The sequence below is a fragment of the Dermacentor silvarum genome, chromosome 1 (assembly GCF_013339745.2).
Source record: "Dermacentor silvarum isolate Dsil-2018 chromosome 1, BIME_Dsil_1.4, whole genome shotgun sequence".
Taxonomy (NCBI): domain Eukaryota; kingdom Metazoa; phylum Arthropoda; class Arachnida; order Ixodida; family Ixodidae; genus Dermacentor; species Dermacentor silvarum.
In genome coordinates, this window is record NC_051154.1 from 13,032,904 (window position 1) to 13,059,324 (window position 26,421).

Below are 26,421 nucleotides of genomic sequence, written 5' to 3' on the forward strand. Positions count from 1 at the left end.
GGGACGTAGGAAATGCAACCGAGTTTTCGCTAACGCACTGTGCTCCAATCATGCTGGGTTGAATTATGTAGATTAAAGACGGGTGCAGTAGATGACTGCAAAAATAGTGACTGGCATATTAAGGAATGTTATGAATATGTGTGGCCAAGATAGCGGACCAATGCTGCAACTGTCCGTACGTGTTTCCGGCACTTCGAGATGTACGGCTTTCCTGGAGGATACAGAAATTTACTCATCCGCCAGCGTAGTAACGCTAACCTTCAAAAAAAGGGCTTCAGCCCCGGTACGTCGGCAAGAGTGAGTACCGCTCGTGAGTGAGTACAATGATAAAAGGAGTAGCGCCCCTTCCTGTCATAGTAGGTTTCGCGCACAGTATCTGCACGCATATACCCAAAATGGCACGGAAACTTAAGCCCACTCTTTCGCCATCGTGTCAAGAATAAATGAATGGGCGCACACTTGAATATATGCGCACTATGTACGCAGAATAATTATGACGGTACTACACCGATAGCGCACGAATGGTCGAAGCTGAATGTTTCGTGACGGTCCACAAGAGTGCGAGTTACTAGCGATAATACGTCTTTGCTGCAAGGTATTACAATGTACAAAACAGCTACGTTTCAAGCCTTGTGCGCAGCAAGAACAAATCTAACGGTATTGAGCACACCCGCGAGCGATTAGGCAGAAAAATAATGAGACAGTGACCGCACCGTTGAACTTTACTGAGTCAAAAACATGACAAGCCGCTGCTTCAAAATATTTGCCAAATAAAGTACGAAGAGCAACACACGCTTATCCTGGCTCAGTTCATGAGCGAAAATTTGGATATATAGCTTGAAAAACTATATTGAGCCTCGTTTTTAGAACAAGCATCATATAAGCTGCTCGCGCCGTTTGGACGTAGTTTAATCAGCTCCGAGAGCGCTTTTGCATGTTCTCTGAAGCTGCAACCAAAGCTTCGTGTCGTCCACCCAGTCACCGTCTACGATATCTCCCAAAACAGGTTTGCTAAGCCGCACCGGCGTCATACACATCCATTGTAAACACGGAGGCAGTTGAGGCAAGCGTCACCACGTATCAAACATGGCAGCGCCCACGGGATCGCCGCGAAAACCCTTTTCCCGTACGGCTATCATGGAGGAAGGAAAAAAAAGTATTTTTCTTCCTACATGACGGCTATGGTGGCTAGAAGGGGGAGGTGGGAGCAACGCAGCCTTCGGAGAGCGCGGCGCGTGATGCAGTGAATCATGCTGCCGAGTGGTGGCGCGCGCGTCGACGCTTAGGCGCGCGCGCGCCTAAGCGTCGACGGAACTTAAAATCGAGCAGAAGCAGAGGAAGGAGGCAGAAGAAAAGATAGCTAACGCAGAAATCCAGCTGAGCGCCACCATTCTGCAAAGCAATGATGAACGCATCGAGGCGAGCACCGCGAACGGAGCTGGCTCCGATGCGAGTGCAGAGACAGCCGAACCCGCCACGCCGGGAAGCAGTGGCGGAAACGTCAGTGATAGTCACGAAGTGGATATCACTGACGCGGCCGGGGAAGAAAACAAAGCCAAGGGCAAGGATAAGAAAGGAGGGGAGGGCATTGTGACTTCGGGGGCAGCTTTCGGCGGTGAGGGGGAAGGAAAGCGTCGAGTTGTCTTTGTTGGGGATTCCAACATGCGTAAAGTAGAACCGGCGATAGCAGAGAGGGTAGGGGCAGACGAACGAGTCCAGGTTAGCGCGCTTCCCGGAAAGCCGATTAGAGAGGTGATAGCGAAGGCCAAGGAACGCATGTGGTGATGATGATGATGATGATGATTTATTGGCATCCCCTTTGAAACGGGGTGGCGACAAATAGTCACCTAGCCTGCTTGATTTAATCAGGTATACTACACATGTTCTTTATCTCGCATTTTTGTATACCTTTTTCAAAAATTTAGCTTGTACCGCTGCCTATGATTTTAAGAGATCAGGTCGTATCCATCTTTTCCCTGCTTTTTTTCCACCAGTACTCTAATCGTCTCTTGCTGATCTCTACGGCTGATCTGTTTATGTTTCCTTCCACTTTAAACCCAAGCGCTTCTGGGAGTTGCACGTTACCTACGGTTCTCGCTGGGTGGATCCCGTCGCATTCCATTAGGATGTGCTGAGTGGTCTCTGGATCTTTACTGCAGCATACACATGTCTCATCTAGTTCCGAATATTTGTTCCGATATGTTTTCGTCCTTAGGCAACCGGCTCGAGCCTCAAATAGCAAGGCACTGCCCTTTGTGTTATCGTACAGATTTTCCCTTCTAATTTCTTTCTTCTCATTCTTGTAAATCTCCATTGTCCTTTTCGTTTCCATTCTTTGCATCCAATTCACGGTCTCTATTTCTCTCACTTTCTTTCTGATGACCCCTGGTTGTCTATTTACAGTTTCGATTATCCTGTACTTGGTTGCCAACTTCCTTGACCTCTTGCCTCCATTCTGTGTCCACGCTTTTCATGTAGAGATACTTGTGCACTTTAGCCGCCCATTTATTTTCATCCATGTTCCTGAGCCTTTCTTCAAAACTAATTTTGCTTTGTGCTTCTCTGACTTCAAAAGAGGCCCAACCCATGTCTCCATGCACTGCCTCATTTGTCGTATTACCGTGTGCTCCCAAAGCCAACCGGCCTACTGATCTTTGGTTAACTTCCAAACCCGCCAATATATCCGATTTTAAGCATATAATGGCATTTGCGAATGTTAGCGCTGGCACCATTACTCCTTTCCAGATTCCACGCACCACCTCATACTTATTGTGGCCCCACAGTGCTCTGTGTTTCATTAATGCTGCATTCCGCTTCCCCTTTATTTTCAGATTATCTTGGTGGTTGCTTGAGTAATTCTTTCCTTCGTTTATGTGTACGCCGAGGTACTTATATTGCTTCACTATGGGTATTACTTGCTGTTGAATTGACACCACGAAGTTACTCGTGTGTTCATTAAAGATCATAATCCCTGATTTCTCTGTGCTAAACTTAAGGCCTAGATTTGTCGCTGCGTTCCCACAGATATTCGCAAGTATCTGTAAATCTTTTTTATTGTCCGCTAGTAGCACAATGTCGTCTGCGTACATCAATCCAGGGACCTTCTGTTGCACCATTTGTCCATTACGCATGTAGGATAAATCAAAACCTAATTCGCTGTTTTCCAGTCGTCTTTCTATGCCCTTGACGTAAAGCGTGAACAACAATGGTGACAGAGGGCATCCTTGCTTCAATCCTTGGTGAATTCCCACCATTTCATTTCCTTTTCGGCCTTCCCATGCCACTTGTACTTGGTTGTCTCGATATATCTCCCTCAGCAGCTCCACGAAATCGTCATCTATGCCTTCGTATTGAAGAATATCCCACAACAATTCCCTGTATACGTTGTCATAAGCTCCTTTAATATCTAGAAATGCTACCCATAAAGGTCTTTTCTGAGCTACTGAAATCTCTATGCACTGAGTTAGTACAAACATATTGTCTTCTAAGCGTCTGCCTGGCCTGAACCCATTCTGTAGTTCCCCCAATACACCGTTTTCCTCCACCCACTTCGACAGTTCTAATTTTATGGCTTGCATTGCCATTCTATATATCACCGACGTTACTGTAACTGGCCTGTACGAGCTCGTCTTATCCTTATCTCCTTTGCCTTTGTAGATGAGATTCATCTTGCTTTCACGCCATCCAACGGGAATATTCTTTGTTCTAATCACTTGCTCTATGGCATTAGTCAGCAGTGCCTTGCTTTTTGGACCGAGGTTTTTGATTAGCTGTATTGGGATTTCATCGGGTCCTGCTGCCGTGTTGTTAGGGACATTTTCTGCTGCCTTTTTCCAATAAAAGCTTTCTATGCTGAATTTTGATCTCTCAAAGCCTCTCTGTTGTTGCTGGATCTGTTGTCTGAACTACACTTTTTCTCGTACCGAAGTTATGCCTGATAACGTCTGTGATGTACTGCAGCGCATCATCGCCTTCATAATGTTACCGTCTTCATCCCTTATAGCCGTTTGCGAGTTTCTAGTTGGAGCTCCGAGTGCTTTTATATGGTTCCAGAATCTTTTTGGGGCGCCTTTGTCTCTTTTGTGAATGTTATGCACCCAACGTTCACTTGCGCATTTAATTTTCTCTTGCACGAGCTCACTCGCAACCCTTTTCTTTTCTCTGTATGTATTCCATCTAAGGAGCACCTCTTCTTCTTGTAATCCCAACTTTTTGGCTTCTCGATGAACCCTAGATGCCTCTTTACGCTCTTCTATAGCTTGTTTAATTTCCTTGTTCCACCACTTACGTGGTTTCCTCTTTCCAATCCAACAATTGTATTGCCTTGTCCGCCTTATTTCATGCTGCATAACCTCCACCAGTTCCTTATATTCCCAGACTGCTGTAGGAAAAGCCTCAATTTTCTTCTCTATGTTGTTTGCGATCTCTGTTATTTGCTCGTCATTCATTTTTAAAAACTCTGAGTCTATTGGTTCATGTTCTGCGCTGGTATCTCTCCCAAACTTTAATGCTAAACGTCTATGATCGCTTCCCAGGCTATTTTTTTCCATTTTCGTCTATTATCATTTGTTCCAGTTGTTCGTAGACCATTTCTGAGACTAAGGCGTAGTCGATACATGACTGCCTGTTTCCGCATTGCCACGTTACCTGTCCATGACAATTATTCTCCCTGTTAACTACTATAAGGTTCTGTTCATCACACAAATCCAGCACTAGAGAGCCGTTGTAATCAGTATATCCGTCTAAATCGTCCATGTGCGCGTTCATATCTCCCATTAATATCACCTGGCCCGAGTTACTGAACTCATTAATATCGCTTCTAATGCAATCGACCAATTCCTTATTTTTTTCCCTGCTATCACTACCTGTCCATAGGTAAGCTACTCCCAGCCACGTCTTTTTACCTTGCCATGTACCACTAATCCATAAATGCTCTTTACATGTCTCGTTTACCCTTCGCCACTTCAGACCTCGCCTAATTAGTACGCCTACGCCTCCGCCTTTCCTTGACCCGGTCATTCTGTTGCACCCTTCCCATACAAAGTTGTCAATAACAGGCGGCTGCTCCAAATCTCGTAGATGCGTTTCGGACGCAATGGAGGAGAGACACCTAGTGGTGATAATGGGCGGAGTGATTGACGTACTGAACGGACGAGGAGCAGGAATCACAAAGCAAATAGCCAAAGAGGTCACCGACCTGCGGAATGTTTCAAAAGAAGTACAAATCGCGGTGTGCACGGTGCCAGAGGTTGAAAGGCAGGGTTATAAAATTGAAAGGGCAGTTCTTGCAGTAAACAGGGAAATTTGGACTCTAGCTAAAGCAATGAATTTTACGGTCATTGACATCAACTGAGAAGTGCACCGAGCAGGCCGCGAAGGCGCTTTTGTGCATGACGGGATACATTTTAGTGAAAGTGTAGCAACACCGGTCGGAAGTCGATTCGCGGCACGAGCTGTAGCTTTTTTAGGCGGGCCCCAGGCAATCAGGAAGCAGGATTGAGTATTGAACAAAGCGAAACACCAGTAAAGGGCAGAATTAGGCGACCAGGAGTCAGGAAAAGACGCAGAAAGGATAAGAATAGAGAAGGTAAAATTTGCTACATTAACATGCAGGGTGGTCGTAAGCAGGAAAAATGGCTGGAAATTCAAACGCAACTGAATGATGAAGCGATTAGCGTGTACGCCTTGACCGAAACGCATCTACGATATTTGGAGCAGCCGCCTGTTATTGACAACTTTGTATGGGAAGGGTGCAACAGAATGACCGGGTCAAGGAAAGGCGGAGGCGTAGGCGTACTAATTAGGCGAGGTCTGAAGTGGCGAAGGGTAAACGAGACATGTAAAGAGCATTTATGGATTAGTGGTACATGGCAAGGTAAAAAGACGTGGCTGGGAGTAGCTTACCTATGGACAGGTAGTGATAGCAGGGAAAAAAATAAGGAATTGGTCGATTGCATTAGAAGCGATATTAATGAGTTCAGTCACTCGGGCCAGGTGATATTAGTGGGAGATATGAACGCGCACATGGACGATCTAGACGGATATACTGATTACAACGGCTCTCTAGTGCTGGATTTGTGTGATGAACAGAACCTTATAGTAGTTAACAGGGAGAATAAGTGTCATGGACAGGTAACGTGGCAATGCGGAAACAGGCAGTCATGTATCGACTACGCCTTAGTCTCAGAAATGGTCTACGAACAACTGGACCAAATGATAATAGACGAAAATGGAAAAAATAGCCTGGGAAGCGATCATAGACGTTTAGCATTAAAGTTTGGGAGAGATACCAGCGCAGAACATGAACCAATAGCCTCAGAGTTTTTAAAATGAATGACGAGCAAATAACAGAGATCGCAAACAACATAGAGAAGAAAATTGAGGCTTTTCCTACAGCAGTCTGGGAATATAAGGAACTGGTGGAGGTTATGCAACATGAAATAAGGCGGACACGGCAATACAATTGTTGGATTGGAAAGAGGAAACCACGTAAGTGGTGGAACAAGGAAATTAAACAAGCTATAGAAGAGCGTAAAGAGGCATCTAGGGTTCATCGAGAAGCCAAAAAGTTGGGATTACAAGAAGAAGAGGTGCTCCTTAGATGGAATACATACAGAGAAAAGAAAAGGGTTGCGAGTGAGCTCGTGCAAGAGAAAATTAAATGCGCAAGTGAACGTTGGGTGCATAACATTCACAAAAGAGACAAAGGCGCCCCAAGAAGATTCTGGAACCATATAAAAGCACTCGGAGCTCCAACTAGAAACTCGCAAACGGCTATAAGGGATGAAGACGGTAACATCTATGAAGGCGATGATGCGCTGCGGTACATCACAGACGTTATCAGGCATAACTTCGGTACGAGAAAAAGCGTAGTTCAGACAACAGATCCAGCAACAACAGAGAGGCTTGAGAGATCAAAATTCAGCATAGAAAGCTTTCATTGGAAAAAGGCAGCAGAAAATGTCCCTAACAACACGGCAGCAGGACCCGATGAAATCCCAATACAGCTAATCAAAAACCTCGGTCCAAAAAGCAAGGCACTGCTGAATAATGCCATAGAGCAAGTGATTAGAACAAAGAATATTCCCGTTGGATGGCGTGAAAGCAAGATGAATCTCATCTACAAAGGCAAAGGAGATAAGGATAAGACGAGCTCGTACAGGCCAGTTACAGTAACGTCGGTGATATATAGAATGGCAATGCAAGCCATAAAATTAGAACTGTCGAAGTGGGTGGAGGAAAACGGTGTATTGGGGGAACTACAGAATGGGTTCAGGCCAGGCAGACGCTTAGAAGACAATATGTTTGTACTAACTCAGTGCATAGAGATTTCAGTAGCTCAGAAAAGACCTTTATGGGTAGCATTTCTAGATATTAAAGGAGCTTATGACAACGTAGACAGGGAATTGTTGTGGGATATTCTTCAATACGAAGGCATAGATGACGATTTCGTGGAGCTGCTGAGGGAGATATATCGGGACAACCAAGTACAAGTAGCATGGGAAGGCCGAAAGGGAAATGAAATGGTGGGAATTCACCAAGGATTGAAGCAAGGATGCCCTCTGTCACCATTGTTGTTCACGCTTTACGTCAAGGGCATAGAAAGACGACTGGAAAACAGCGAATTAGGTTGTGATTTATCCTACATGCGTAATGGACAAATGGTGCAACAGAAGGTCCCTGGATTGATGTACGCAGACGACATTGTGCTACTAGCGGACAATAAAAAAGATTTACAGATACTTGCGAATATCTGTGGGAACGCAGCGACAAATCTAGGCCTTAAGTTTAGCACAGAGAAATCAGGGATTATGATCTTTAATGAACACACGAGTAACTTCGTGGTGTCAATTCAACAGCAAGTAATACCCATAGTGAAGCAATATAAGTACCTCGGCGTACACATAAACGAAGGAAAGAATTACTCAAGCAACCACCAAGATAATCTGAAAATAAAGGGGAAGCGGAATGCAGCATTAATGAAACACAGAGCACTGTGGGGCCACAATAAGTATGAGGTGGTGCGTGGAATCTGGAAAGGAGTAATGGTGCCAGCGCTAACATTCGCAAATGCCATTATATGCTTAAAATAGGATATATTGGCGGGTTTGGAAGTTAACCAAAGATCCAGTAGGCCGGTTGGCTTTGGGAGCACACGGTAATACGACAAATGAGGCAGTGCATGGAGACATGGGTTGGGCCTCTTTTGAAGTCAGAGAAGCACAAAGCAAAATTAGTTTTGAAGAAAGGCTCAGGAACATGGATGAAAATAAATGGGCGGCTAAAGTGCACAAGTATCTCTACATGAAAAGCGTGGACACAGAATGGAGGAAGAGGTCAAGGAAGTTGGCAACCAAGTACAGGATAATCGAAACTGTAAATAGACAACCAGGGGTCATCAGAAAGAAAGTGAGAGAAATAGAGACCGTGAATTGGATGCAAAGAATGGAAACGAAAAGGACAATGGAGATTTACAAGAATGAGAAGAAAGAAATTAGAAGGGAAAATCTGTACGATAACACAAAGGGCAGTGCCTTGCTATTTGAGGCTCGAGCCGGTTGCCTAAGGACGAAAACATATCGGAACAAATATTCGGAACTAGATGAGACATGTGTATGCTGCAGTAAAGATCCAGAGACCACTCAGCAGATCCTAATGGAATGCGACGGGATCCACCCAGCGAGAACCGTAGGTAACGTGCAACTCCCAGAAGCGCTTGGGTTTAAAGTGGAAGGAAACATAAACAGATCAGCCGTAGAGATCAGCAAGAGACGATTAGAGTACTGGTGGAAAATAAAAACAGGGAAAAGATGGATACGACCTGATCTCTTAAAATCATAGGCAGCGGTACAAGCTAAATTTTTGAAAAAGAAAGATAATGAGAGGTATACAAAAATGCTAGATAAAGAACATGTGTAGTATACCTGATTAAATCAAGCAGGCTAGGTGACTATTCGTCGCCACGCCGTTTCAAAGGGGATGCCAATAAATCATCATCAATCATCATCAGGCCAGGACATTGCGTGTGTCCACCCGTTACAAAGGAGCTGGCCGCTACTACATCATCATCATCATCATCAGATGCCTCCGCTGTAGTTTGGCTGCTGCCGGAGATAGCGAGTGCGCTTGGTTGGCATGGTTCTGTTCGGTTCTTTATGATCCACGCCCCTTTCTGTTCGCATTCAGGCTGTGCAGTTGTGCCTCCTTGTGGTAACAATATTTTTACACGTTGCCATGCGGTCAGGAGCAATGGCAAGTCGCATGAAACGACAGACGCACTGTTTTGCGTCCGGCTGTACAACTAGGCCATGTTTCTAGAATAGCAGGGAAAAAAAAAAAAACCTTTTTGCGGTGCCTGTTGAAGATGAGGCACGTAAAGCGTGGCAGCGGGACAGAACCAATATAATGTAGCTTGCCGTCGCTTGGAGATACTGCGATGATTTTTTTGCATTCCACCTAATTACATAATTAGTCATAATTAATGAATCAACTTCTCAAATATTATAATTACATGAAAAGTGTTAATGAAAGAAATGTAGAGGCAACATGAAAAACTCCCGATACAGCTTTCTGTTGCTCAACACGTGCTACATAAAAGCGTTTTTCTGAGCGTGAAAGAAGCCCGCGAATACACGCAAGGTGCCTCGAGCGGAAGGTCGCGCGGCAATTTTGCGTGTATTTGTGGGTTTCTTTCACGCTCGGAAAAACGTTTTGATGTCGCACGTGTTGAGCAACAGAAAGCTGTATCGGGAGTTTTTCAAGTTGCTCTACAATTTTCTCATTGGAACTTTTCATCTAATTATAATAGTTGAAAAGTTGATTAATTAAGACTATTTATGTAATTAGGCGGAATGCAAAAAATAATCTCAGCATCTCCAAGCGACGGCAAGCAATATTACCTTGGTTCTGTCCAGCTACGTGGCATTTGCATATTTTTAAATCTTGGTGTAGGATAGTTGACACACCCTGTATATTGAATCATATAATGAAATGCTGTCTGTCGTCCTTTTGAGTATTCTTCATGGTCACCACCATTCTATTTCATCATACTGGCGACTAAAATAAGTTTGTTTACTTAACTCCTATGTGGGATAATTTCGAAAGCATCATATATTGGTATTAACCAATATGACGAGCACGATGCAGTGAGTCGCAGTAATATGGCCTAAGGAGCTCTTCACTGCGAGCCTAGAAATTGGTGCACCTTTCTTTACCCGCACCACTAGCGTAATATTCTTCGCATTAGCTGAAATCATTTTTTCCCCTACCGACGATTCGGGAAAGCACGTAGAACGCGTGCGGCCGAGGCCTGCGAAAAACCTTTGTGCCGGCCGTGACGTGTCCGAAGCGAATGCATCTTTAACATTTAGCCACTCATCAGAGTATGGCTGCTAGTCATTTATTGTCTCCTCTTCTAACAAGGTACGGTATGAATTATATGAATTAGCATAACGCTAGTTATGTCAAATACGCGATCGTTAATTGCGAATGAAAACGCCTGCTTTGAAACCGGCGGCACGAACAGCCATGCCTCGGCGCCCGGGGGCGACTTTACAATTGCTAGTAGGTACAGCGGGGGCGTGGCACTGCGGGTCACGTGACTTCAGCTTAACACGTGTTGTCATGGCAATCGTGGAGCTCCTAGGTGCCTAGGGACTGTTGCGCCTCGGGGTTGAGTTCAAGTCAGGAAGGAATCCGCCAGGCATGGGGATGAGTACGTCCGAGAGTAGGAGCGAAAGAGTAACCTTTATTTACATATTGAAACAAGTAGTCAGATTCTAGTCAGAGCTCTCTCAGTCGCACTGGAGAGGCCTCTTTTAAACAGTTCGTCTTCCCTAGTTCCCTACACCAGGGAATTGGATGACCTTGGTGCGGCCAATCAGAGGAGTCGTATTTTTTACCGATTGATTGAAAACTTTATTATTCCACCGAGCTGGGGTGCCCGCCTCTTAACCTACACGTAGGTAGGGGGGGAGGACGAAGCAGTCCCCGTGCGTTGAGGACGGTGAGTCTTCACGGCCTCAACGGCCAGGCGGATTGCTCGACTCTGGTCGTCTTCAGCCTCGCTCTGGAGCAAGGCCTCCCAGACTTCTCTACTGTCAATGTTTTCCCTTGGCCCCTGGGGAACCAGCACACTCCCATATTACATGGTCTAACGTACCTTTCTCCTTACAAATTTTGCAGAGGGCGTCGTTATAGTCCCTCGTCTGAGTTAAGTAGATCCAATATGGTGATGTATAATTGTTTCCCTGGAGGCGCCGCCAAATGCGAGCGTCCTCCAGAGAGAGACACCGATGCGGAGGCGGAAAGATTTTTCTTTCGGCTTTGTAGTGATCTACAATTTCCCTGTACGTGATGATGCTATCTTTGATCCCTGGAACTGGCTGCTCTAGAGTTGCCCGGTGGTAGAGTGCTCGGGCGAGCTCGTGAGCGGCTTCGTTACCTGCGACTTCTTCATGGGCCGGAACCCAAACAAAAGTTATGTCCCTACTAGGAGGGTTCTTGAGTAGAATTTTGAGGGCCTCTTCCGAGATTCGCCCTTCGTTAAAATTTCTGATAGCTAATTTGCTATCGCATAATATGACTCCCGCTTTTGTACCCGCACAAGCGAGCGCTACTGCAACCTCCTCGGCTGTACAGGCGTCCCTCGTGCACGTGGAGCACGCTATCTGAACGCACCCGTCGCCATCTACCACCGTCGATACCGCAGCCCCGTCTCTGCCGCAAGCGGCGTCCACGTACGCTACTTTATGCGCCGGCGTGTTTTTAAGTTTATTTACTAGAGCTTTAGCCCTGTGAGCTCTCCTCTCTTTGTTGTAGATAGGGTGCATATTTTAGGGGCGAAGCTCCTTATAGCGGCACCCGTTCCGTCCCCGTCGTAGTAGTAGTAGTAGTGTGTAACCAGTCTGAGAAAAATGAGAAAAAAATTCCGAAGTTGTGTCCGTAGCGCGGAATCGAACCAGGGACCCCTCGCTTCCGAGCGCGCGGCGTTAGCCGCCACTACGCCACGAAGCGGACATGGTCAAACGCACCACGATGGCTATAAATACCCAACATTAACGAAAGGCCGCGTTTCTAGCGCGTTTCTAACGCGTTTGTGCTAGCGCGTTACGGCCCGTGTAAGAAGCTGGTGTAAGACGCTGTGGCCTCTCCACCTTACCTTCAACGCGTTTCGAACGCGCTGCCGAAAGCGGTGGCAAGTCAAGTTCAAGTCGAGGAGCGTTTATGAATACGGGGGGTATACTCTCTCAGCAGTCATGTGATGGCGTCGGCAAACGCGGTGCACGTTCCGGCATGTGTAAATGGCTGCGTAAGACGCTGTGGCCGCTCCCCCTTACTAGAGAGTACTGCACGTTTGTAACGCGTTTGTGCTAGCGTCCCCTTAAGCGGGAGATCCGATGATTCCCTCCGGAGCTTCGCCCACTCATCATCATTCACCTCGTGGATCTGCTGTCATTTTTTTAGGTAGGGGGGCAATTTGGAAGCGTTTACGCACGTCCAACGGTATGTCCTTCTTGCCAGTCGGGGCACCCCTGTCACATTGGATTCCTACCCATTCCATGATTTTTCTCCCTGTTTTGGACTGGCCTAATCTTTCCAACTGAGATACTCGTACTGCCTCAGTGAGCTCAACTAGCGTGTTGTGAACCCCCATTTTGAGAAGAAGGTCTGTCGAGGTCGAGTCTGGGAGTCCTAGGGCTCTCTTAACGCTCTTCCTAATGATCGCATCTATTTTGTCTTTTTCTTCTTGTTTAAAAACAAGATACGGTGTGGCATACGCTATTCGACTAGTAATAAAGGCTTGCATGAGCCTGAGGAGGCTGTTCTCTTTGAGGCCCCTGCCTTTGAGTACAACTCTCCTAAAGATCCCCGTGACTTGCGCCGCGTATCCTTCGAACTTTTTGATTGTCGTGAGGTTGTATCCATTTCTCTGGATATACATGCCCAGAATTCTGATTTCCTCCACCTTGGGAACCTCCTTTCCGTTTATGAATACATTGATTGGTCTGCTGCTCCCAGCGTGTCCCCTTTGATGTTTTGGCTCAATGATTAATAGCTCCGATTTCTGTGGCGAGCACGACAAGCCTCTGCGGGCCGCATACTCTTCCACCATATTTGCCGCTATCTGTAGTTTAAGTTCGATGGCTGCGTCACTCCCACTGTTAACCCAGATGTTGATATCATCCGCGTACATGCTAAATTTTATCGATTTAATCTTATTGAGTTCCGCCGGGAGACCCCTCATCACTATGTTGAATAGGAAGGGTGATAGCACCGACCCTTGAGGAGTCCCCTTGCTCCCAAGTGTGATGGGAGGGGACTTAACATCCAGAAATTTTATATTCGCCTCCCTCTGTGACAGAAAGTCTTTGACGTATGTATATGCCCTATGACCCACACCTACCTCTTCGAGGCCTGCCAAGATAGCCTTGTGGCTAACGTTGTCAAATGCCTTGGTGAGGTCGAGGCCTAGGATCGCCCTGGTGTCAGTTGAGTCATATCGGTCTAGGATATCATGCTTAAGTCTGAGCATGACATCTTGTGTACTGAGCCCCGGCCTGAATCCAAACTCCGCCTCTGATGTCAACCTCCGAAGCAAGGATGAGGCAATCCGGAAACAGGGGGTTCACACTCCTTCCACGGAAGTCGGTGACTTAGTTCCTTGCCCTCCGACGGTCATCTTGACAGGGTCGGGAGAATGGCCTTCGCGCTAATCCTCGCTTCTAAGGAGGGGTGGCGGTTGTGGTCGGTCGCTTCTAAGTGAGCCTCTTTGTCCTCGCGTCACTGCCGATGTCGGGCCGCGTCGCCAGGTAGGCGGCCGCTGATGAAGGGGGTCGTATCGAGGGAAGCACCCAAAGGGATGCGCACTGCCGAGTTGGGGCGCTTGTTTGCCCGTCTCGTTCGGTGTCGGGCATTGTCGCCGTCTGGGCGGCGCTGATGGGAGCGGCTGCCTCGATGGAAACAACGAAAGAAGGCGCCCTGCCGATTTGGGACGCAACAGGACATAATCGCTTAGGGACTTTTGAGGCACTCGTCTCCGCTGAGCGTGGCTCTCTTATCTCCGGCCTCCGGGCGCAGCGACCTTGCCGAGCGCAGCTCCTACGTGCGTAGGGAGCGAATCGTTTAGGGCGCGTTTAATGTCTGGTGGTGTCTGGCCCACGCCGGCCGCGCTTTATTATTGTAGCGTTTGTTCTAGTGGCGGAAATCCTTGCAGTAGTGGTGGTGTGGCATGACGGTTTCTCATCTCGGTGGCTACCCTTTCTAGCTTGCGGTCTTGCTGACCGCTTTCCTGAAAGGTGGGGGGGGGGGGGGGGGGGGGGGTTAGTTAGTGCACGTGAGCGCATTTTGGGCATATCGTCGTCGTCATCTGTACTAACGACTCATCATCTTGTGTGAGCGCTATTTGTGCATATCGTCGTCGTCATCTGTACATACGACTCATCATCATATTTTGTCTCGCGCGGTGCTTCGTCTCTGCTTCGGGCGGCTGCTCGGAAATAAAGGCATCGCATCGGTCGACGTCTCACAATATTAACAAAAGTGATCAGCTATTGGCTTTAATAGTTTGTGTATCAAAAGCACAAGAATTGCATATTTTATTAAACAGTTTTGCAGGGTTATTTACAATATTCACAAGAAGCACAAGATTTCGAATGGTTTTGAGATTTAGAGCAAACGAGCCTTTTTTCTGGCATATCTTGACTTGCTCACTGACTTGGCTTCTTTCCGCAAGGTGCCTAGAGTTCATCAAGCAAAACTTGATTATCTTTACTGGAAATTCTTCAGAATGCACATCACAGCCTAGTTGCACAAGTGACTGGTTAGATAGTCGGTCTACAATAGACCGAAAGAGACTGTATCGAGCCCCTCCCCCCCGCTGCGATAACGCCTTCGAGGCGACGCAGGTATTCTGTAAATAAATAAATAAAAACCTTTCCAGTTTTTTGTTTCTTTTTCTATGACGGGCTCGATACCTGCCAGCAGCTTTACTAGTGGTTGGGAAGGGTGCTTCAAAGCGCCAGGGACAAACGACCTCTTTTCAGTTAAAGCAGTTGCTGATGGCACACGTACGTCCGTGGTAGTAGCTTGGCACTGCATACACGTGGAGAACTTTTTGCCCGGTGACAACGTGAGTGTACGTCTTCGAGATGTCCTGGCAGTGGGAATGCACATTGCACACTCGCGATTTGTCTGACAGCCTTTTGTCCAGACGGGGAATGGCCCGATCGCACGCAGCGCGGAGAGCCGGATCACGCGGGGTCCAGAAGTGCCTAGATTTTTGTTGGTCTTATAGCCGCTTGTGCAGCCGGGCACACAACACGTCGGCATTGCGGACGCGCAAACATCTACACTCGGTTGAAAACAGCACTACGTGTGCGCTTTCTGCCTGTGTACTGCACAAAAAAAAAAAAAAAAAAAAATGCACACGACACGAGCGGACACGACGCACGCCTCCACTTGTTTGCCCACGCCTGATGAAACTTGCTAGAGCCTGGTGCGACTACAGCGCCACTCGCCGCCGCTGCTTGCGGCAGCGCCGCGCAACAGCGACGAGTTTGAAAACTGAAAGTTCTATAAACGCCGCACAGAACAGCATGCACCGCTTAGCCATCGCCTCAGCACCCGATTTTCTAAGTAATGCTTCCATACGCTTGATAAATTATCGGATAACAACAACTTTTTCACCTGTCTGACTGACCCGCAGGCAGAGCAGTCAGTGACGGTGCGTCCAAGCAACGGCAAATGTCGTAGAGCTAAACCTGGCAGAAACAAAAAAGGCCGCCGAAACGAAAACTAGAGTTCCTTTATGAATAAAAGTGTATCCTTGCCTTTCTTGGCTCGTTATCGTTGCGCCCAGAGTGAACTAAAACCTAGAAATCATCAGCATGAATGGTAAGACATTGCTGTTCGACAAAGCGGACGGAAAGCTTCGCACGACTGACAGTTGAAACCGCGTAGAAAAACACGTGCGCTGGGCATGCCGCCGCGTCGTCCGCCGAACCGGAAGCTGCTAGCAGACGGCGCGCCCCACAATTCCCTGCGATTGCTCGTTTTACGGGTCACCTATTTCCCTTTTCTTAGTTTTTTGCATGTTGCAGAAACCTGGTACTGCTGAACATTAGAATATATGCACATTTCTTACAATGGGAGGCTAAATGGCTATCACACCGTTTTTCCAGGTTACTTTTGTGCTGTCTTGCTCCGTCATTAAAGCATTGCCCAGTTTGTTCAATGTATATCCTTCCACAGCTGAAAGGTATTTCATAGAGCTCAGAATTGCACGTGTGAATTTAGCTTCACGATTGGATAATAACTGGTGAAAAGAAGTATTTCGACCACTTGTACTCAGCAGCAATTGAGTCCTGCGAGCACTGGATGGAGAATAGCCTACTTAATGAGATAGAGTGCCTAAAAGCTGCTGGGTATCTGTCTTCCATCATCATACCTGTGTGAGACACTTATGCAAAAAATAAAAAATAAAAAAAGCGCGCACGCAGAGGCAGCACGAAAAAGCAATAACCAGGGCAAATCATATCACTCGTTCACAGGCTTTATCATAATCTAAAGAAAGTAGCCAGCAGACAAAGTCCACTTAGTGTTCTCTGCTCCTTGTAAACTACTTTTCAAACTGTGCAATGTAATAAAAAATTGGAAACACCTGCAATGTTCCACTAATGACTAAGCCAAATTCACCACAGCACTTCTTATGTCTATGAAATACCTTTTTAGCTGAGGAAAGATACATGTTGGGAAATATTTTAATGACAGAGCAAGACAGCACAAAAACAATATGAAAAATCAGTACAGTAGCCACTTAGCCGACGGTTGTAACAAGTGCACATGCACTCTAATGTTTAACAGTTTCCTTAAACATGCAAAAAATGACAAAGAAAGAGAAATGGTAGAAGCCCACTGCATAGCAAAAGCAAATAAGTGTGTATGTGCAGTGTCACTTAGCCTGTCAAAGCAAGAGATGATTGTTCTGGAAAGATACTCGACTTGTAGTGCCATCTGTGCACATGCCTGTTCATTGAAATTTTTTTTTTCCAGACTATTTAAATGGCTGGTGCTTGTCCTTTCGTTCATGTTTTTCATCCTCATTCCATCGTTCTACTTCAATATACCTACTAAATTTAAGAATCAGTACATAGCTTGTGTTCATATAGCAGAAGGAAAAAATGCTGCCAAAATTCAATGAAAGCTACAGGCTGCGAATGGAAATATGCACTGATAAACTGCTTGTGGGCGGTCTAGCATTAAAAGTGGGGCAACTTTACTAAAGCCAATGTTTTGTCAGTGATAATTTCATGGACTCTGCAAAATATTGTCAGCATGCCTTAGACATGTGTGAGGGAACTTTTATGCCAAGAAGATTTACGCTTGTTTACAATGCAGCGTTTAGGATGAGACAGTACAAAAAGGTGAGCACCAGAGTAAATTCAGTTTCATCAGAACTTCAGAAGTGATGGGGGGGGGAGGCAGACAGAATACCCCCTTCCCCCCTCCCAGTCTTCGAAATAATTTCTTACTATGGCAGGGCAGTTCCACGGTAAGCAAGTGACTGCTGCACCATACTTTCTCCTCCAATGCATGTATTTTCAATTTCCCTGCGAAAAGTTGTAGCAACAATAGGTTTACCACTGCTTCAAGCACATTTAATGAGAACTCCTAGTGAACCTGTAAGTGACATATTAGTTCGGAGACCTCCCGGGAATTCACCATGGTGAAATCTTGCTGCCCACAAACAGAATTCAAATGTCTGTTCCAGAACTTGCCAAGAATAATAATAGTCAAGCTGTGTACTCGCAGCCATGACCGAACAGCTTCTCAATGAGCAATCGCTTATACTGCCTCAGTCAAACTGATAGCAAAAAAATCTTGCATGTGCATGTGCAGGCATCACTTAATACACGTTTATTTAACCAAGAATGCTTGCACAGTGACCAAAAGCAGTACTGCACAAGTCATACCCTCCCGCCACTGCAAAGCCAGAACAGCACAATGTGCACATAATGTAGAACAAGACACATTTGCAACTAAAAAGCTACAAGCTACAAAACACAACCGCAAAATGGTACAATGATTCATTGATTGCTTCTATAGGACAGTTCTAACATTAAATCATAGGCCAAATGGCAGGCTTTTTTTAAATGAGCACCGCCCTCCCAACCGAGCAGAAGCACTCAACAAAAATGCAAGTTTCTAATAAAGCAGTAACACCAATGGCATTGCTACCCATGCTAAAAGTTAATGGTCAAGAAATTAAAATAAATGCTCTTATAAATAGACAAAGCATAGAGCAAAGAGAAAATTCTCTCAAAGGGTAACATAACAAACAAGAAAAAGCATGACTAGAAATGTGCAACAGTTCTTGTATCAAAAGTGATCAAGAAAAGCAGAATCCAATTACACACATCCATAAATGCATATAAAAATAATGAAATTATTTAACTTGGAATGTCAACTTCAAAAAAAGATGTGAAGCGGTACGATGCAAAAAAAGTACTGAGAGTGATTTCTTGAACTGAACCTTTCCCGTCACTCAATAGGCAGAATCCATGAGTTCTGTACGATGACCTAAAAAAAAAAAAATGTTGATGCTTGTTCTCTCTTGCACATGTACTAGGTAGCTTCTGATTAAGGTTCAAAGGGTGCCCGTCAAAGAATATAAATTATCAGTCAAATGGAAAGAAAACTGAACACAATTTAGTAACTTTTTACCCACACGCTCTGAACTGCTGGCAAAAGTGCCAACACACTGCAGAAGAAACACCTTTGGAGGTCATGTAGGAAGGAATTGCACTATAACACATCGCATGGAATAAAAGTACACCAATAACTCATTATGCTTCACAAAGTAAAACATAAAAGCAGCAATCAGGACTTTAATCATTAACGCACCTCCATGATCTATATAAGATTTGATGAGCAGGCTGTTTTTTAAAGACATGTCCCTTAACATGTCCCTCATAGACCCTCACATAGACCCTCACATTTACACAAAACAAGCCTACCTGGGTAGGTACATCATGAAAGTTCTTAATGGCTCATGGCAAGCACCATTTTCAAGAATGTGCACTCCACTGAACTGTACTTTGTTTACTCCTAAGCCACCTGTGTCACACAAAACCACGCAACATGATGTGCACACACACCAGCTCTGTAGATAAAACACAGCATACAAAATCTTCAGACTGTACAACAGTGAAAAAATTGGACAGCGATTACCTTTATTAACATTCACCAAGGCTTCTGTCTGCCACAACCTGTCATGGTTCAAGTCTAGTGCCTTGCACAACAGCATAACACTGCCTGGTGAATGGCTCTCTTCTAGTACCAAGCATGGCAATCACACGGAGAGAGCCTGCTGAAGAGATTACTGAAGATCGAAGTCCAAAGTCCCGCTGCTTGCAGTTACATTTCATTAACCAGGGTGCATCAAGAAATACAAAAGAAAACAATGCAAGGAAGGTATAAAAGACCAGCTGCAAGAAACCAACTACATCTACAGAGCACAGGTTGCATTCATTCAGGGACGCTGAACCGCTCCTTTAATGTGCACAACCAGAAATTTTGAGGGGAAGGTCGCTGAGTGGCTCAAATGTTGCAGGGTGGCTCCACAGTGCTGCCTTTTCACACACTGCCCACAGAGTAGGTGCCAGAACATGCATCTACCGTCTCGGAATGCTCAAGGGCTCTCAACAGTTTCGGTCTTCTTCAGTCGACTTCTTCCCAATGGCATCTGGGTTGGCTAGGGGGTCCAGGTCAGCAAACAGATTGAACCAGGCAGACATGTCTCTCTTATCCTGCGGCAGCAAATACAACTAATTAAAGAAAAGGTGACCCCACAAACCACATTTTGGCCACTGTGTCCTCCTGGCAGCCTGCCCTTTACTTTGCACATGCAATCAACCCACTCACACATCCAAGATCTGTTTGTTTCAAAAAGTAGTATATTGCAGATTTTGAAAAATTGAAAGGAAGAAGACAAAGATAATGTGCACAGCCACCTAACCCCGTATTCACCTAATTGTAGCCTGTGTCAATTCTGTACCTTGACTAAATGAAAACTTCTGGGTTGCTAAGTATGATTTTGTTGGCGAGCAAGATAAAATGGGCCTTTCCAAAGTTCTGTAAGCAGGCTGCCCTGTAAAGCTCCTATTTAGAAAACCTGTCATACACAGGCTCACCTTTACATTTATAACAGTGCAAGGGTAAATGCCTTTGACCAAAGCAAGCCACTTCCCAATTTTAACAGTGGCTTTGAGCCATTTGTTAGCACCTTTGAAAACCGCTTGTGCTGGGGGCCCTTCAGAAAAGAACAATGGTTGCACCTTCATTCTGGAGGCAAATATTCACGTGAATAATGCTCGATCGCCTCTTCTTTTTCTGTTTATTGAACAAATTGACACTTGGAAAATTTGGATGTAGTATTCGTCCCGTTAAATCTGATTTGGGTAACAAGCTTTTATGGTAATCACAGAAAACAGATAAATATGCTGTGAAGCTCAATTTGACATTGCTCAATTTCCAGCAACTTTCTCTGCTTTTACACTACACAGACATTTCTTGAGGTGGTTGACAACCACACTTGAATTAAAGCAATACAGTCAAACCTCGACAAGCACACCTGAGAGGAGGAAGTAGGGGGCAGGTTGGCGCACGTTCCTTTTCAACCACGGCTGGCTGTGCATTCCTGTCAGTGTGGCTGAGCACATACACAGCCCATGTGCCCTGTTTTAGCGATAATCTGCTGCGTGTGCAAAGAGTGGGCATACCAAGATGGCGTGGCATCATGTGCACTGTCTTCCCACATGTTTAGTACTAGAGTTTGCGTAATCTCGAGTTTCAGAGACGCGTTGAAGCGAGAGGCAGATGAAGCATTCGCTCCCCGCTGCAGACGCTTTTCATGATAGCCTCGTCCCACTACAGGTGACACTATCAGCCACGGTGTAAGAAGAGAGGTGATCCGACGGCGGCGCGAGGCGCGGCCACTTAGTGTGACTTTTACGCACGCCGCTGCCGCAAGGGGTAGCACCTGTTCTGGGGGTCAACTTTTTCGCTCGCTTTGCTGGCGCTTCTATGCACGTGCTCAGCAGACGTGCTTTATTTCGATGCATATAAGCCATACGCCTGCTTAAAACAACTCTATTTGGTTGGAGGAACGTCCCTTTGTATTTCTGCCGACATTCCAAGCTATAATTTGACTCGAGACAGCATGAGTGATTAATTGAGGGCTCTAGCAGCTGTCATCTGCATTAGACTCTAATTTTGATATTTACAAGAAACACGGGCAATATAATTGCATATTTACTAAAAATGCCAAAGTGAGCACCATGTAACATGCATTCAGAGGAGTGCTAGAGCACTAAATAAGCCTCCACAGCTGCCAACATGTACAAGTCAAGCGTTGCTCAATCTGCAAAGTGTCGCGGCACAATTTGAGGGGTGCTATAATTGAGTTCTGAATTGTGTTAGAAATGCAATATCCAGTGAAAACTGCATTCACTTTACTTATTTTTATTGTAAGAGAAGTAATGCCCAGCATTATAAGCAGGTCGTTTATCTCGTTTAAGGAAACACGTAATTATATACTTGAATGGTTAAAAAAAATTCGAAACGGGAAAGTTAGCCGCAATGCAGAAACACAACCAGCACCGCATGTCCTTGTTTCCTTCAGCAGACGCGCAGGGTTGCAAGCACGTTGCAAGCTTGGGCCGTATCGATGGTATCGACTATCCCACCGTCGGTTGCTCTGCAGATGTTTGGTTTCGTGTTACCGTTACCGTATCGACGGTATCAACAGCATCTTTTTCGCAGAGGTATCCTTTGGCTCCCTGCTCACGGGTCTTTTTCTCCTCTTCATGGACTCCGACAGGTAGCTGGGGAAGTTCGGAAAGATGGTTGGAACTGCATCTGATGAAAGAACCGCACGACGAATTGTGCTGGCCAGCACGACACCACCGTGATCTGCAGACCACGTCTTGTTGACGTAATGACTGTCGAAATGTATTTCGCAGACATGGTCAGTGGATCAGAGAACACGGTCGCTACGATGAGTAGCCTTTCGCCACGTTTCCAGGCGAGCTTCTTCTTTGGGAGCGCGGAAGAGTGATACCGGCTACTTGCAGGATGCGTAGGCACTATTGCAGCAGGGTAAGAAGCACTTTGTGCCCATATTAAAGCAGAATTACGCACTTCTTGCAGCACCACATACACAGAAGATTCCGACTAATTCAGACAGTGGATCAGAGTGCATCTCTGCAGTCGCAGTCGAAGGAAATCATTGAGGCGGTCCCGCACATCGCCCGACACCATGCAGCTAAGCTGCCGATCAACCAAGCAGGCAGCGTCGGCGATTTGATAGCACGAAACGGCTCGAACTGGCCAGACGGAGCAAGAATTCGCAAGAAGTGCATCTCGGTGCACACTCCGATTGGCTCCGATGCGGTGAGCGTAGCGTGCCGTCTGCTCGAGCAGACGACGCGGTAAATTATCCACGCTTGTGCCGCTGCTCCATAGGAGCACCAGCAGAATTGGCGGAGAGCAAGGCCCCCTGAACACGTGCTGCCCCTAGCGGCGGCGCGCCGTCGGAGCATGTCTCTTCTTACACCATGCTATCAGCCAAGGAGGCGGAGTGAATGCGAATGTGTGGCTGGTTTTGCTTCCTACTGATGATGTGAAGATATTGTTGACACGACATGAAGCTGTAGTATCTTTTGTTGCCGACTCTCAAGTTGAAGAAAAATAACTTTTTTCTCTATCAAATTTGCTTTTCCCAATTGCCGGGTAATTTGAGAAATTTTGTGGCCCCTTCAGTATAAGAAAAATCCACTGGCAACTGTACTTATTTGCGTAAAAGGTTGAATTTCAATATAAAGAAATTTCGATATAACAAAGAAAATTAGATTTTACCAACTTCGTTATAGCGAGGTTTAACTGTATATCAAATGTTTGGGCGTGTCTATTTCTCCCCCTCAAGTTATTTTCTCTCCAAACTTCAGCATGAAAGAGTTGTGTAGACATCATTACTAACCTGGGCTGAAGTGACCCACACATATCTAAGTCATCACACCATTTGTGAAAGCATGTAGACAAGCACTGCAGCAAAGTTGGATAGCATTAGGAAGTTCTTCGACTCAGTAAGTGCGTGGAATTAGCATTTTCCTGGCTGTAAGAAGTGCTTCCATGAAGCCCCTTGTGTGAGGTGGTGGAAAACAAGTCTACTTGATGGAACTGGCGCTGGTACATTGTCCCATTATTTTCAGCCATTTGTTTGTACCTACCTTTATAATCATCTGGCAAAGGATGGTCACACCTTCTGAGATGCTGTGAGTAGTATTGCAAAAGACATCTGCTTGTGCAGTGCTGCTCTGACGAGTTCATGTGACATTGTTTTACACCAGAAGTGCAGGGGCACGAGCTTTCATGAAGAAGGCTAATAAGTCGCAGGAAAGGGTGGCATAACGTGCTTCCTGTGGAACGCACCTTCTTGAGATTCGGTCTGCTCATGGGTCCTGGTGTTGACTGGGCTTTCTGCGTAGTCACAGCAGCAGGCCCCTGACACACAGGTTTAATGGGCTCCAGGCTCTGGACTAGGGCTTCAGCCGGCATGCCTGCATGTTTTGCCATTACCTGCTCACAATCATGATCTAGCAACTCGGAAGACCACATTCGCCAAAACATTGGGGAACTAATCACACCACAAATAATGCTTTGTATTGCCAGTGAACAGTTCACAAACATGCAAAGCCCAGTTACAAACACAAGTGGTTGAAATACCAGTGCTGCTATTATGGTTTACAGAACATGTATTCAACATGTGCACAGAAAACATTTTAACAGCACTGGCATAGCATAGTCTCTAAAGGCCTCTTCTAGGAGCTGAAAATGCCAAATGGTGAGTTGTTTCCCACTGCCTGCTTTAATCACAAAACTGCACTGTTGTATGAAGTTCAGCAAAGGAGGGCTCAGATGCCAAGTTTCATCCTAAAGGTTATGCACAATGTTTTGCAAGATGTGAATGCAGTTAGAAATGAGAAATGGCTTCGTAATGTTCCTTTAAAACATGACTGAGCGCGCTGCCATCCATATGCGCAAGAGCACAGTTACAGCATCTAAACAATAACATCAAAGAAACGACTGAATTGGGTGTTTCTGAACATACTCTACAACTTTTCAAATATGACTTATGCTCTAAAAATGAATATTTGAAATTTCACATAAGTAAAATAAACTAAGTTCCTTCAAAAAATGGTCTGAGTAACTCAAGATGACTGCAAACAACATACCGTTGGCCTCGTTCGTATAAGGTGTACCATTCTATAGTAATGTTTGGCTCTAGTTACATGAAACATATGGTATATAAAAAGAATTGTAACAACGTAGCTTCAAGAAGGTTAACATATCAAACCATAAGGACATTTGAAATCACATTAACAAAGTATCAGAACAAATCCATTCACATTGGACATGTCCATCCTGGTTGAATCCCCATGTAGGCAAATAGGCAGCTCCTGCAGATACTAGCAAACTATGGTTTAATTTTGACCACCTGAAGTTCTTTAACGTGCACCCAATACAAAGCAAAAAATCAATCAATTCTAACAAAAAAAAATTGAAACTGCTACCACATCTACTGTAGTTGGGACCATGTATGTATAAAAGAGAGATCAGCAAGGCCTACCAACATGTAATGAGCTATGAAAATTAAGCCATTTTAGGCCTACAATTCAACAACCTCAACAAGTTCCGCTGCATGATATAGAAAACATGTAAGCGCAGCTTTGAAGAAATCTATCTGTCACACCTACTGTTCAGTGTTCTTTGCTATTATTTTCCCATTTTTTGCGTGTGTGAATATAACTTTTGAGATGAACTTCACCGTCATTTTTCTTCGGATAATTTTTCACCTCAAGCTAATCGTTCTTTTTTTTTATATCTGGTTTAATAATTCTCTTCATTCTGAAACATGATGTATAAACTGCAGATCCTGCACTTCAACATGGTAGTTGTATCCAATACATAAAATAACAAAGTTTTCGAAAAGCAGTGTAGCAAGGGCACAATGCCAATCGGCTTATAAAATGAATGCATTTGGTATTGGAACACAATCAGAATGAGACCTTATTCGTAAGATTATGCTACAAAGCTCCAAGAAATAATGAAAAAAACACTAGGTAGGCACGACCTTGCATTACTGCCAGTGAATTTGCTCAGTTCATCCCCTGCAGTGGCCACACCGTGAAGACTGCAATGACCTAGGCCAGGGCTCCCCACCCCCTCTACAAACAGTCCTTTGCCTCCGCTTTTTGTTTTTGTCACAGTAGCAAGCAAACTGGATGAAACTAAGAAGAAATGAAAGTAGAGATCGTGTTGGGCGGTGGGGGCTGACACATGACCTTGACCTCACCAGACTCCTTGCATCAGAATGCATGTAGGATCGCAGCTTCCTGCAGATCGCTGCCTAAGCTCTCTGGTAAATTTGCTTTCAGTGACCTTTTTTCAGTTAAAACCGAATTTCTTGAAAAAAAGCTGGCTTACTTTTTTTGTTCATTTTTTTTCTGTTTAACCCCCCCAAAAAAATCATGAACTCAAGTTACACCAATCTCAGATGATTCTAAAATAAGATAATTATTGGGAATGATGGGAGACATACTTATACATATATAATTATTGTTTTAAAAGATTGTAAAAACCCAAATTTGTCTTTTACAAGAAATCACAAGCATAATGAAGGACTTTACTTTCAATAGTTCATGCTTGTTCATAAGCTATAAAGATATATTAAGACATGAGGTTTATACCCAGCATCTTTTTTACAGTCCAGTGAAGTACAAGAAAGGCTATGGTGTCATTTTCCACTGCGTGTTGAACATAATGAATTTTCAGATATGCTTGCTGGCCATGATCAGTGACCTCATGTAAACCACATATGACTAGGACAGCAATGTCAATGTGCTATGTCAAGCTTTGTCATAGAGAAATAGCAAGACCGTAACCAGACCACAGCGAGGGTTAAGGATAAATTTGCCCTTCAGCTGGAACTCCTAAATGCATCGTTCTGCGTTTTCCTAATGTAATGTAATGCTGGAATGGTTTTGAACCAGCCTCTTCAAGTCAAGAAGCAGAACAATGCAGCCCATACACAGCTGTGATGACACAAGAAAACAAGCCTGACAGTGTGCACAGTGTAAGGGCACTGCCTTTTAGAGCGCAGCTCTTAGGTAGCTGTTCCTGCGCTCAGCGTCGGCGTTGCAATACCTTGTAGCTAAGCAAACGAGCACAGAGAAAGATTAAAGCGAACACGGAGTGCAACGGCAGATGAAAGAAGTGCGCGCGAGGAGGAAAGTGGAGAAGGATACAGTGAGAGCATGAGGCAGGAGTGGAGGAGGAGCGGAGGGGAGACGGCCCGCGGTG

At 45.3% G+C, this 26,421-nt stretch overlaps 1 protein-coding gene across 6 annotated transcripts in view; it reads right to left on the reverse strand.

The window, feature by feature from the left end:
• Window positions 1–17,893: 17,893 nt before the first annotated feature.
• Window positions 17,894–26,421, reverse strand: part of LOC119456892 (islet cell autoantigen 1-like) — a 77,777-nt gene continuing 69,249 nt past the window's right edge. For all 6 annotated transcript variants that reach the window (XM_049665015.1, XM_049665014.1, XM_049665024.1 and 3 more), the window contains 2 exons: window positions 23,491–23,618; window positions 17,894–19,808 (listed from right to left, as the gene is read on the reverse strand). In XM_049665015.1, the coding sequence (XP_049520972.1) occupies window positions 19,701–19,808; window positions 23,491–23,618 (236 nt within the window). In that variant the 3' untranslated portion in view covers window positions 17,894–19,700. The remainder of the gene's footprint in view (window positions 19,809–23,490; window positions 23,619–26,421) is intronic.